The sequence below is a fragment of the Bactrocera oleae genome, chromosome 2 (assembly GCF_042242935.1).
Source record: "Bactrocera oleae isolate idBacOlea1 chromosome 2, idBacOlea1, whole genome shotgun sequence".
NCBI lineage: Eukaryota > Metazoa > Arthropoda > Insecta > Diptera > Tephritidae > Bactrocera > Bactrocera oleae.
In genome coordinates this window covers 62,405,274-62,417,312 of record NC_091536.1, presented here as the reverse complement: position 1 = coordinate 62,417,312, position 12,039 = coordinate 62,405,274, and the positions used below count along the sequence as shown (strand labels likewise).

Genomic DNA, 12,039 nt, shown 5'->3' with positions numbered 1-12,039 from the left:
TCGGACATCAACTAATTTTTTCGGACATCAGCTAATTCAATTTTAATGTCCGAGAATTATTATAGATATCACCTTCGATTTCTTCACGCAAAGCTTTTAAAAACTGATCTGAACCTGAGTTAAATATTTTGTTGAAAATTGAAAAATACTAATTTTGTCGAAAACAAAGTAAATGTGTGTGAACACTAAGAAAAATAATACAATTAGAGACTTAATTGTCTCAACTAATTGACTTAATATAGTATTACAAAATAGTTTAAAAGTAGGTAACACTTAATTTTAACAATAGCAGCATTCATTTAAACACCGCTTGATGAAAAATCTCACTCAAGATTGAACGAGATGGTTTTACGATAGTTCAAAAACTTTCTCATTTTTTTTCCAATTGTGGGGTTGATTCAAAATCGATGAATCTCACTTGGACAGATATATTTGTGTTACCGCTAAACTCCTAAAAGTGGATCACCAGATCCTCGTAGATCGAGGAAGCGGTTAAGCTTACCACAAATTTATTAAGGCAGTTAATATTAATCTCAGCCACTTCGCTAGGTTCGCTAAAGGTGTGTCTACCAAGATATTTCAATCTCAGTCTGGCGAAAGCCGGGCAATAGACGAGGAAGTGACAACGTCCGGTGTGTTTTACGTGGGTACCTGCTGACGATAGCCTTACCCCACGGCGCACAAAAGCACAGCGGATCAAATCAATGCGTTGATCAGCGCCCTGAAAAGGAGGAAGTGACAATACGATTTCACTTCGCCTTCCTTTATACAGTTTTGGCAAAGACCGTCTGACAAAATATTTAGCCGCATCGCGGACCAAGATAACGCCGGGACATACACAACGCCTAGCGAGAAGCTCCGGAAACTTCATTGGCAGGTTCTTATGCATCCAGTTTATAGTCCGAACCTTGAACCAAATGATTACAAGATATTCTTGTCAAAGGAGAATGATGTTGGAAGAGAAGCTTTTGAAAATTGGCTCTTCCCAGTTTTTTGCCGATAGGAGCAAATGTTTTTATCAGAGTGACATTATGAAATTATCTGAAAAATGCCAACAAATTATCGAGCAAAACTGTCTCATTTGACTTAAATTAGACCGTTCAAACTATGCTAAATAAAACCTACTAATTAAAGGATTTCTGCTTTACGAGACCTACATATGATTTGTTAAAGAATGAAAGCTATACCAATACAGGACAGTTTATGTAGCATTTGCTTGTAGTATGAACAACTATTGTTTTATATTTGAACTGCCAGAGTAATCCATCGGGGACAAATATTACATTTAATTGCTCTCACGTGCATTACTAGCAGGTTTAATTGTATTTTTATCTGCCTTTGAACGATTTACGTTATATAAATGATTTAAAATGATTTTCAGCAGGGACACATTAGATCCTCACGCACATGAAAGCAAAATGTACTACTTTTTTAATAACAACTATAATTATTTATTTACAAGGCCTTTTGCTAAATCACACTTACTCGCTCAACAGGTGGCACGCTCATTTCGACCAGACTTTGTTCTCATACGTCAACCACCACGCGACGGTTCCAACGATTATCGCTCGACTATTATAGGGCTCAAGTACGGCGGCGTGCCCAGCATTAATTCGTTGCACTCGATTTATCAATTTCAGGTGGGTAGCAAATGATGCAGATTGGTTTCGAAATTTTATTATATGTACATACATATTTGTTTGCAAAATATTTTTTTATGAAAATACTTTTTTTTTTTCAGGACAAACCGTGGGTGTTTGCTCACTTGCTGCAATTGCAACGTCGCTTGGGACGCGACGCTTTTCCACTGATCGAGCAGACCTTCTTCCCTATTGCCAGGGATTTGGTAAGTGCATTTCCAATTGTCTCAAAATTTATTTTATTTTCAAAAAAAAAAAAAACAAAAAAAAAACTTCAAGTTTTTCGAATATTTTACACATATAAACAAGTATTATTTGTGGCTTTATTACGATAAATACAAATAACTGTTAATAATATAATTATGTACATACAATTAAAGCTCTAATTAAGTGAAGAAACACAGAAAATAAGTACAAGTGAGAAGAGGAAAATAAAATGAAATTTTCTCTACGAAAATGAAAACTTTAAATATAGTAAATGAACCGAATTAGGGAAATTGCCTTCAAAATTAATTAAAAATGGATATTGAAAAAATTAATAATTATAAAAAATATTAAAAAAAAATTAGAAAAATAATTTAAAGAAAATAAACAAAAAAAATTACAAAGTTAAAAAATTAAATTTTTTTAAATTAATAAAAAATTTAAATAAAAAACTTAAAAGTAATTCAGAAAAATGTTTAAGTAAAATTAAATTAAAAATTTGGAAAAATATTAATGAAATTACTAATAATTTTTAAAATTAAGTGAAATTATGAAATGTCAAAATGGAAATGCTGCGCGTGTACATCTACTACCCATACATACAAAACATTTTGGTGTAGTAAGTATGTATTTAACAGGTTAACATTAATAAGTAATTATTTCGTAAAATACAGCTAAACTATGAAGAACGAACAGCAACTTTTCGTGTACAAATATTTATTGTTGGTTTTGCTCAATTCTTTTACTGCCTCGTTTTATATACATACTCGTACATATCTGGTATATATGTGTTATGTAATTTATGGATCAGACATGCATTTCTTGTATGCCGGCGTTCTTCGCCAATGGCATTTGGAGATGATGCCTTCGGGTGTGCGGTAATGTGAGGGAATGCAGGCGCTATAATCGGTTTCACACTTAGCGAACGGTGACCATTTGCACGAGGTTGCCGACTGGTGTTCGCTTAAGCAGCTTTGGCCGAAACAGGGTTGCACCTGTAAGAAGTAGAGAATATGAATTAATATATGTATTTTTTTTCTTGATAAATCGATAGATTTTTAAGCTAAGCAAAGGATCTAAATCTGAATCTAAATATATAGAAAAATTATCTCATACTCACCGAGCATTTACAACCTTTGCGATATGCGCCGGCAAAACCACGCCTTTCAATCACCGACATTTTTTGATATTCCTTAACATAGCTGCAACTGTTCAAATAGGGACCACGGCCGGCAATCACGTAGAGCTTGCCTATGTCCAGGTTAATGCCACACATGGCATCGGAATTTGGTGTTACAATACGACCGTGCTTGAGCAGCTTGTGACCGGCTTCGTTCATCTGTGTAGAAAATTTATAATTTATTTTTTATTATATGCCAATTAAGCTTTTAAGCTCCTACTCACCTTATATGACTTCTTGACCTCCACTTTGTATGCGATTTTGTCTTGCACTAAACGGAGGGACTTGCGCATTACGCGTATTATGACAACTGAAAAATTTAATAATAAAAATTAAAATTATGAATAGTTTGTTAAGGAAGAAGGTTTAAGAATAAAAAATCGCTCTTCTTCTACCTTAACTGCTTTTGAACAAGTAAATCATCGCATCGTTTAGTTGAGAGGCACTAATGCATTTTACATTTAACTAGTCTAGTAATAGTGAAAAATTAACTAATTCAGAATCACAGGAGATTTTTAACTACTTACAGCTTATCCCGAACAATTTATATTTGTAATCAGTTGTATACTAGTTAAGAAACCTAATTTGTATCGAATACAGCTGCTGTTATTCTTACTTAGTTAAGAACTAGGTAAAAGTCGGTAAATAGATAGCTCGTATACTAGTTTATAAAGTTACTGGATAATTTAACGCAATAATATTCAATACAAACTACAATCTGCAGGAGATATTTGTTGATTCCTTGTAGAAGCTGCCATCGTAGAGAGCGCTTCGAAGTTCCGACTTTTCTTGCGCATCCAAGCGCAGCTCATATAATTTTTCTATAGAATCCTTTGAAAATTGTTAAAAATGCTTAAGGAAATAGGGGATATTATTTTCCCGGAACAAATCTGCGGGCAAACTGTCTTAATGCTGCTAAGCATTGGCACGTAATAGTATTATTAACATACAAGGACTGTTTGAGGAGTCTGTGATTGCTAGAATAAAATAAATGTTAAGGCTACACAGTTTCTTGACATATGTATGTACTTTCTTCTGAATTTAACATGGGTGTCTTCATTAGACAGTTCAGAAACTTTCATTAAATTTGGTATATACTGGAGGTAATCCCGATAAGAAACCCTCGCACCGAGATGTGAGATGCGAATAACATCTAAAGCGAGTATAAGAAAACTGGCAATTTCGGAAATTATTTAGACTTGAGGTATTTGCAAGATTAAATCCTACCATTTGGCATTTTAATACGAAGTAAAGTTAAGTACTCGCGCTTAACAATTGTATAATCTTGAATCTTTTATTTATCTATACATAAGTATATATATATTTTACGCTTTTCGATACTTATCGGTTAATTATTCGATTAAAGTAGGGATTGTAATAATTATTATGTCGAGTACTAAAGAAGGCAAGTATTGCTTGCTTTTTGTCGATATTTATCGATTACAATTTCGATTGATTTTGGATTCTGAAAATTGGTTTTATTGAAAAATTAATTAAAGTAAGTAATTATTTTTGTTTTCAATATTCATAGATTATATTTATATTAATATTCGAAATTTATCGATAACTATTCGAATAAAGTGGCGACTACAAGTACTCTGTGGTTCAAATAATAAATAAGAATTCGGATACAAATATGGTTTATTTTTTATCAATGGTTATCGATTACCATTTCAATTGACGTCTCGATTTTGAATATTTTGTTGAACGTAGAATTAATAAAAATGAAATATTCAATTAAGCTTGAGTGAGATCTTATTTAGTTGTAATTCCAAGATATCAAAAACCTTAGACATATCCAATTGCGCTCGTACAAACAAAATAGTCAGCTATCTTGACACCACTTCCAACTTAGAGATCTTAGCTTCCACTTTAATGCGACTATCATGAGATAATATAATTTGTTAGGGCAGAGCGCTTACTTGTACTCTTTATTATTTCTGCACAACGAAGCCAGAAGGAGCTTCGTTCCTCTATTTACTATACTCTAAATTTTGCTACACTAATATTTACACAGCGACTTCCTGGCTAAATGGGGCCAGTATAAAGTATCATTCCTTACTGTCCGTCAGTCACAGTGGCTGAGTCTACACGCATACCAACTCTCCTTTCCACTTACCGTAATCCGCATTGCAAAAGTGTGTCTGCGGATGGCTGGGCATGCAACTGCACGCCTCCACTGGGCTGCTGTAGAGCGCCAACAGCGAGAGCAGCATCAGTGCCAATAATCCCAAATATTTTCCGACATCCATAGTTGACAGCTATTGATTTTGCGCTTGATTTGTATTTGTTTTGCCTTTTCTGGTGTCGCTATGCCTTTGAGCGGTGGACGCTGGGCGATTCTATTGCCTTTCGGTCGAGTGTGTAACTGTCACCGAGTAGTTTTGAAATTTTTGCTGAAACGGAAAAATAAACGAAAAAATATAGTACTGATTTTTGTTGAGTATGTTGTTGTAAAATGTTTGCTTTTTGTTTTAATGCACTTAAATAAAATTGTAATAAAGGATTTTTGTGACAGTAGTCACCTGTCAGCTGTCAGAAACATTTGTGCTAGAAAACAAAAATGTTGTTGTAACGAAATTATCAGCTAAAGCCAATTTTATTTTGAATTTTATTATTTTTTAATACTTAATTTGCAGCATTTATGTAACACTCTCAATCATTCTTGAGTATGTCAAATCAATTGTTTCATTTACTGGTATATGACAAGTGTGCTCTTATCACTTATGTAAATGTTTTCTATCACCGCACACAATTTTAATTCGGTATTTGTTTATATGCATTCATATTTATTTACTTATAAATTTGTTTCCTGTCATCATGTCAAGTGCAAACCAAAAAATTACACAAAATAACAACAAGTTATTTGGACAAGGCTTCCGGCGACACCTTTGCAAAGGGTTGTATTTGCGTTTCCAAAATTAGTTTGTTTAGTCCTGAGCAAATACGTTTGAACGTATCTAAATAAATATTAATAATATCTATTTAAACCAGTTTGTTGATGCAGAACTGATTACGAAGCAGGTAAATTTTCCCAGAAAATGGCTAAAGTTTGGAAACAGTAATATTAATAACATACATATACTACGAACGAAAAATGTACATGGAATATATAAAAATTACTAAACTGTAAAGTAAAATCAAAAACTAATTAAATAAAGTAGTAGCCTAAGTAATATTATATGGAAAAAGTTCTAAAAAAATTTTTTTAACCTCAATCCGAAAATCTGGCTGTTTCATAATTAATAATTGTAAAAGATCTAGAGTTATGTATATATAAATGATCACACCATCCGGGTTGACGAGATGAAATCCGGATGCCGTGGAAGCTGTAACTGTAAAAATTGAGATATCGTCATACAGGTGTTTCTTATTCGAATAGGGAGTTCAAAAATGGGCGTAGTCGAACCGCTGCCACGTACACAAAACGACATTAGTCGAAACCCTATACATTTCCATGACTAATCCGCAAATTAAGATATAAAAATTTAATTTGGTACAACGAATCGCAGTAACAAGGGCCACATGTGTTTTGAAAATTTCTAAATAGTGAGCGTAAATATTCCTTTTTTTAAGAAAGATACCACTTTTGTTAATATTTGATGTAAGTCATTAATAAAGGTTCCTTGTTCGCTTTTAATCAACAAATCTTTCACCCACTACACATAGATGTGTGTATTCAAATAAATCTGCACTTCTAACCTCCTCAGCCAGCATTTACTAAATTTAATCACATAAATTGACTAAAACTATTTCAATATTTTGAGAAACTTGATTACAAACATAAATATATAATATTAATATGTTATCCTCGAGAAGTAAGCTTTCCTGCTGTAAACACAAAATCTCATCATCAATCATTTAGTAAGTATTTGCAAAGTTGTGTAAGTCGAATTGAGTTTATGCTCAGTTAGACGTTATTTGCTCGGGGACTATAAACGTGCTTAGTCATATATATTTATACACATAACATATAGATATATGTTTACAAAGTTACTATCTTTATTAATAACATAATAACAATACTGAAATGGTGTGGTGCATTATACTGCGTTTGCTAAGAGCTTAAAGCAAGTTCAACTTTCTCAACTCGTTGCACACTGAGTATGAGATGCATGGCGAATAATTATTAAAGAGGACTCTGCTGGAGTTGTCTAAAATTTTTCACTTTCAAGTTTGAACACATTCTAATCTAAAAAGTTAAATGTTGGACCTTTTCGTAAGACCTAAATTTTTATTTTCTCAATATTACTAGTAAAATGCCAATTATATTGGCTTTTAAATAAAACTGATCTTGTTTGATATAATTATCTGAAAAAAATGAACAATTTCAATTAGAATAGATCAACTTCATGAGGGTTAGGTAAACGTTTGTAATTATGCTTTTGTTTCGAAAAGCTACTAAAATCGCAACTGAATAACAAATTTTGAGGTTAGGTAGCTAAAGTTTAAGTGGGGAGAAAGTTAATCGTGCAAAAACAGACATGTAGCGTTAAAGATTTCAAAAGGATCAATGTAAACCTGTTTTGGAATCTGATACTAAACATCTAAAGACACGCATAAAAGTATTTTGCTGTAATCGACACATTCTTCAGATATTATGCATTAATTTAAGACAAAAAAAAAAAATTAAAAACCCTATTCCCCTTAAGTTGGTCCTGTTCCCAAGAGCAAGTTGCTTTTATAAAGTGTAATCTTGAGTAGGCAGTCAGTAACTAGAGTTCATATCGTTAGTTTAACTTGATATTCATTTTCTATTTATATTTCACTAAAAATTTTATGTGATCTGTAAAGTTTACTTAGAGCCGTGAAGAAGGTGCCAACGAGTACCGCAAATGCCTTCTTATGCGAATACCAGGATATTGTGTGGATAAGATGCGAGCAGCATGAATATGCGGTTAATAATTTTATATAATTTATAATATATCCGGATATCGGGTTGCATTCAATTATCCAAAATCACTATGTTTAAATGATAATCAGTTGAATGGCAGCTATATGCTATAGCGATGTCGACGGTTATGACAAATGATCTGCTTCTTGGAGAGAAAAAGCGAGTGCAAAATTTCACAAATTGAGGAACTAGTTCGTGTGTAAACAGACAGACGGAAAAATAAAATAAAGCTATAAGCAAAAAGATTAAAACACAAATTGGCCTCGTTTTGTAATTGAGACTACTAGGGACAAAAAAATCTGCCATTTGTTTTATATGCGTACACTGCATAAATCAGCCTGCTCGTGTAACCAATCATATGTGGCTCTAGCAAAATTTATATTGCACCAAAAACATTTTCGTTAATTAAGCCACACATTATGCAATGTTGAAATGCAGTAAACCTTTAAATTCTTCGGCAATTACAAAGGACAAAGGGCATAGCACACATCTGAAAGCATGTCTGCAAGTATGTTGCATACTCGTACGTATGTGTGTGTGTGGAAAAATATATTCATTTATTTCAGAGGCAGCTCATTAGTTTAGGCAATTAGACACTTTCAGAAACAGCTTTCATCACCCGCAATTGGCCGCCGAAAGACATAGTGGCAACATCTTGCAAGTAAATATGAGACACAGATGTAAGTATGTATGTGCTACACATGTAGAAAATATCTGAGAGTGTGCAAAATGAACACTTGTGTCAAAGTGTCTGTAGACACAACATCTTTTTTATGAATCTGATGTTTTGGGGGCTGCTCTTGTAGCCACAAGCAATATAATATACTTGCATGTGTGTGGGTGTCTGCATACATATTTACTTATATACTCATTCATTTGTAACACGGTTATTATTTTACTGCAAAACTGCTTATTGTAGTTACCGCATAACTTTTTATGGCCACATAACGGCATTTATGGTTAATGCCGAATATGATAATTGCGACAGTCTGACCTTAAATGCATTTAAATTTATATTACATTTGCGGTCATAACCGTATTTCGATTACGACTATGCTCTCTACATATAATATTAACTTTAATTGTTCAAATATTTGCGATTTTCACTTTTTATCTGTGAGTATTTAAATTTTATGACGATGACTGTTTTTTTCTCTTTTTGTAAAATTATGTATTTGTATGTTTTTGTCAATATGCCGTTTCATCAAAGTTGACCCGAAAGCCCTGAACAGGATATGTGTTAGTTAGCCACGAAGTTTGGGAGACCTTATAAAGCATATGTACTATATAAATGAACAGCGTGTCTGTCTGTATACACGTGAACTAGTCCCTTAGTTTTTGAGAGATCGATCTGAAGTTATGCACACTTTCACCTCGCCCTTATCGAAGAAAAACTGTAAAATATAGCTATTTTCACTTTGCTCAAACAAAACTGAATAAACCAATCACAAAACTGTCAAAAAATCTTTTTAGTACGAAATGTCAGCTTTCTAATGCCATCCAGCCGAACTCGATCGGTCTTATACAACGCAAGATTCAGATAAATAACGCCATCTATTGGAAAAATAATGTATTTATATATAGCTACCGTTCATACCATAGTTGCTGTAAGTAATTCACCTGTAATAAACAATTAAATATCCACCCCATTTTAAATCAAACCAATCAACCATAATTTCATATTAAAATACATTTTCCTTATGCTTCGGTGGAATGCTCTTCAGCATCTTCAGAGTTTTGGTTTTAGACTTAAAATTATATATAGAGCATTTCTCAAAGCAGATATTTAAATTTCGGATAATAGAAATAGCGAAGAGAGGTAATTATGGTGAATACGGAGGACTTTGCTTGTGTTTCTTTGACAAACGAAAAAACTTTGGAACTGTTAGGGCCTATAAGTATGTATATCCTAACCAGCTAAATTAATTAACTTAACTAATTTAAGTATTTCACTCTTCATCGTAAGTCACACAAAGACTATTTTCTTGTATTGTTTGTTGAAAGTACTCTCCGAAAAATACAAAGGAATTTTATGGTTTCTAAACTGTCTACTCAAGGACCTTGCAATTTGTATATTTGTCATAAATTTGACAACTCATAAAAATCTTTTAACAGTATGGAGGTAACCTCAAAACAAACTTTGGGAAGTTTCCTTTTGGAAAAGGAAAGTTATGTAACTTGGCGATTCAAAATGGACGATTCCATTCCAAAAATTTGGAGAGACCACCTTCGGAGAGTCGATACTTTAATGGTTATTCACGGTTGTGGTCAAATGTAAAATTAATTTCTAAGAGATCGGAGCCAAAAAAAATCAGGAATAAAATCAGTCATAAGATAGTGCATTTTTGAGAAAAGAATGTCCAGTTAATTTGAATTATAATAATAAGTAATAGGGATGACAAGATTAAATAAAGGGTTGGTCTTTCAAAAGAGGTATTGCGGATATTAATTTTTGGGTCATCTCCTAACTTATTAGAACAAAACATATTTCAGATTCATAAAAAACACCTGTACAAAAGCAACAGCAAATTTATACAAATAAAAAATTTCAACATTGGTAATTTTTGCAAAATCTACTTAACGGAGTTTATCTGAAACAAATCCCAGTAATACTAAAAATTTCTGACTTTCCAAAAATAAACTAAAATAATTCATCAGCGAAGGAGAAATCATCAACAAAGTCACGATCACCGTTCGATCACTGAGCACATTTCCATAGGCTATCAATCGATCAATGAGCAAACTCAAAGCAAAACTGTAAATTGCACATAAATAAACAATCGTCAAAATTAACAATCACCAACTAACGTACAATGTTGTGATTAGTTGAGAGTTTAGTGAATTGATTGCGGTGCATTATTTAGCAAATAAAACCGTAAAGCATAATGAAAGAGCCGATGAAAGGCGCACAAGGTGAATGCGAATGTGCAATGTGAGAATTTCCAAATGCAAATATAAATGTACATATACATTTACATATCTATTATGTCTGTATGTAGCAAAGTTTGCTTCTTCTAATGTATATGCACTAATCATTGTTGATCGTGTTGATCTGGTCGCTGATCTCTAACCCGCAATCAGCGCTTTTTAGCTGCACATTTGTGTGTGGCGAATGCAAAATAACGAAACACTAAATGCAAATAAACTAAGAAAAAATCTGGTAGTTAGTGTTAGCGAAAAATATTAGTATTTTTTTGTGCTGCTAAATTTCCAGTGAGCTGCCAAGTTGATAATTACTTGCTGTTTTGTAAAACTAATTGGTTTTGTTTTAATTAATTTTAGTGTGCGTTGTTAAATTGCAGTATTTTGCACTCATGCAAGTAAATATTTTCAGCACGCTATTTCATTAATAATTTATATGTGTGTGTGTTATGCCACGTTGGGCCATGCATATCGCACAGTTTTAATAGTGCCACTAATGAGCTGTAAGTGCTTTGGCTAATAAATTGCGTTTTACTCATACGGGAATTATTTGTGGCAAATTCGAAAAGTGCACTTTGCCATAAGTAGACATAATATTACGAAACCAATTTATTTTGGATCGAACTAACAGATTACACGAATTCATAATCACCTAAAATAATATTACTTTCTGCATTACATGCATAAGTGGCCGCCTACTAGTGCACCTAAATCACGAGCTGTCAGGCTTGACACGAAATGTCAACAATGTCATTTGGTTAACAGTTTCATGTTCATGCTTTAACGCCCGAACAATTTTCAGTCACGTTTAACCCATTCCCAACGCTTGCGCCACTGCTTGTCTACACTCTAATAGCAGACATATTACAAATACAAAATATGCCGCAGCATCTTCTCGGCGGTCTCGTGTCAGCGATTTGTTTAATGAAGCATTTACTGGGAGACAAAAACTAAATATAAATATATAAATCATATTTTTTTTAATTTCAAAACAAACAGCGCAACACCTTCATTCAACGCATTGCACCTCTGCACTTCACGACCGCTGCGAACGATTTACTTACTAAGCGCAATAAATAAAATAAATATTTAATATTAACTAAAGGGCAATTTTTGTTAGCAGTTGTCTTATGAGAAACTACAAAAAATATGCTGTCATGCCGCCGAGATTTAAAATATTAAAATGCTATATTTAAACA

At 33.0% G+C, this 12,039-nt stretch overlaps 2 protein-coding genes across 3 annotated transcripts in view; one reads left to right on the top strand and one right to left on the bottom strand.

The window, feature by feature from the left end:
- The window catches only part of Syn (synapsin), a 119,977-nt gene that overhangs the window by 37,651 nt on the left and 70,287 nt on the right, over positions 1–12,039 (top strand). Inside the window, 2 exon segments of the mRNA XM_036368824.2 lie at positions 1,497–1,640; positions 1,742–1,846. Of these exon segments, the coding sequence (XP_036224717.2) occupies positions 1,497–1,640; positions 1,742–1,846 (249 nt within the window).
- The window catches only part of Timp (Tissue inhibitor of metalloproteases), a 45,756-nt gene continuing 35,647 nt past the window's right edge, over positions 1,931–12,039 (bottom strand). For both annotated transcript variants that reach the window (XM_036368827.2, XM_036368826.2), the window contains 4 exons: positions 5,144–5,420; positions 3,249–3,334; positions 2,965–3,183; positions 1,931–2,839 (listed from right to left, as the gene is read on the bottom strand). In XM_036368827.2, the coding sequence (XP_036224720.1) occupies positions 2,645–2,839; positions 2,965–3,183; positions 3,249–3,334; positions 5,144–5,276 (633 nt within the window). In that variant the 5' untranslated portion in view covers positions 5,277–5,420 and the 3' untranslated portion in view covers positions 1,931–2,644. The remainder of the gene's footprint in view (positions 2,840–2,964; positions 3,184–3,248; positions 3,335–5,143; positions 5,421–12,039) is intronic.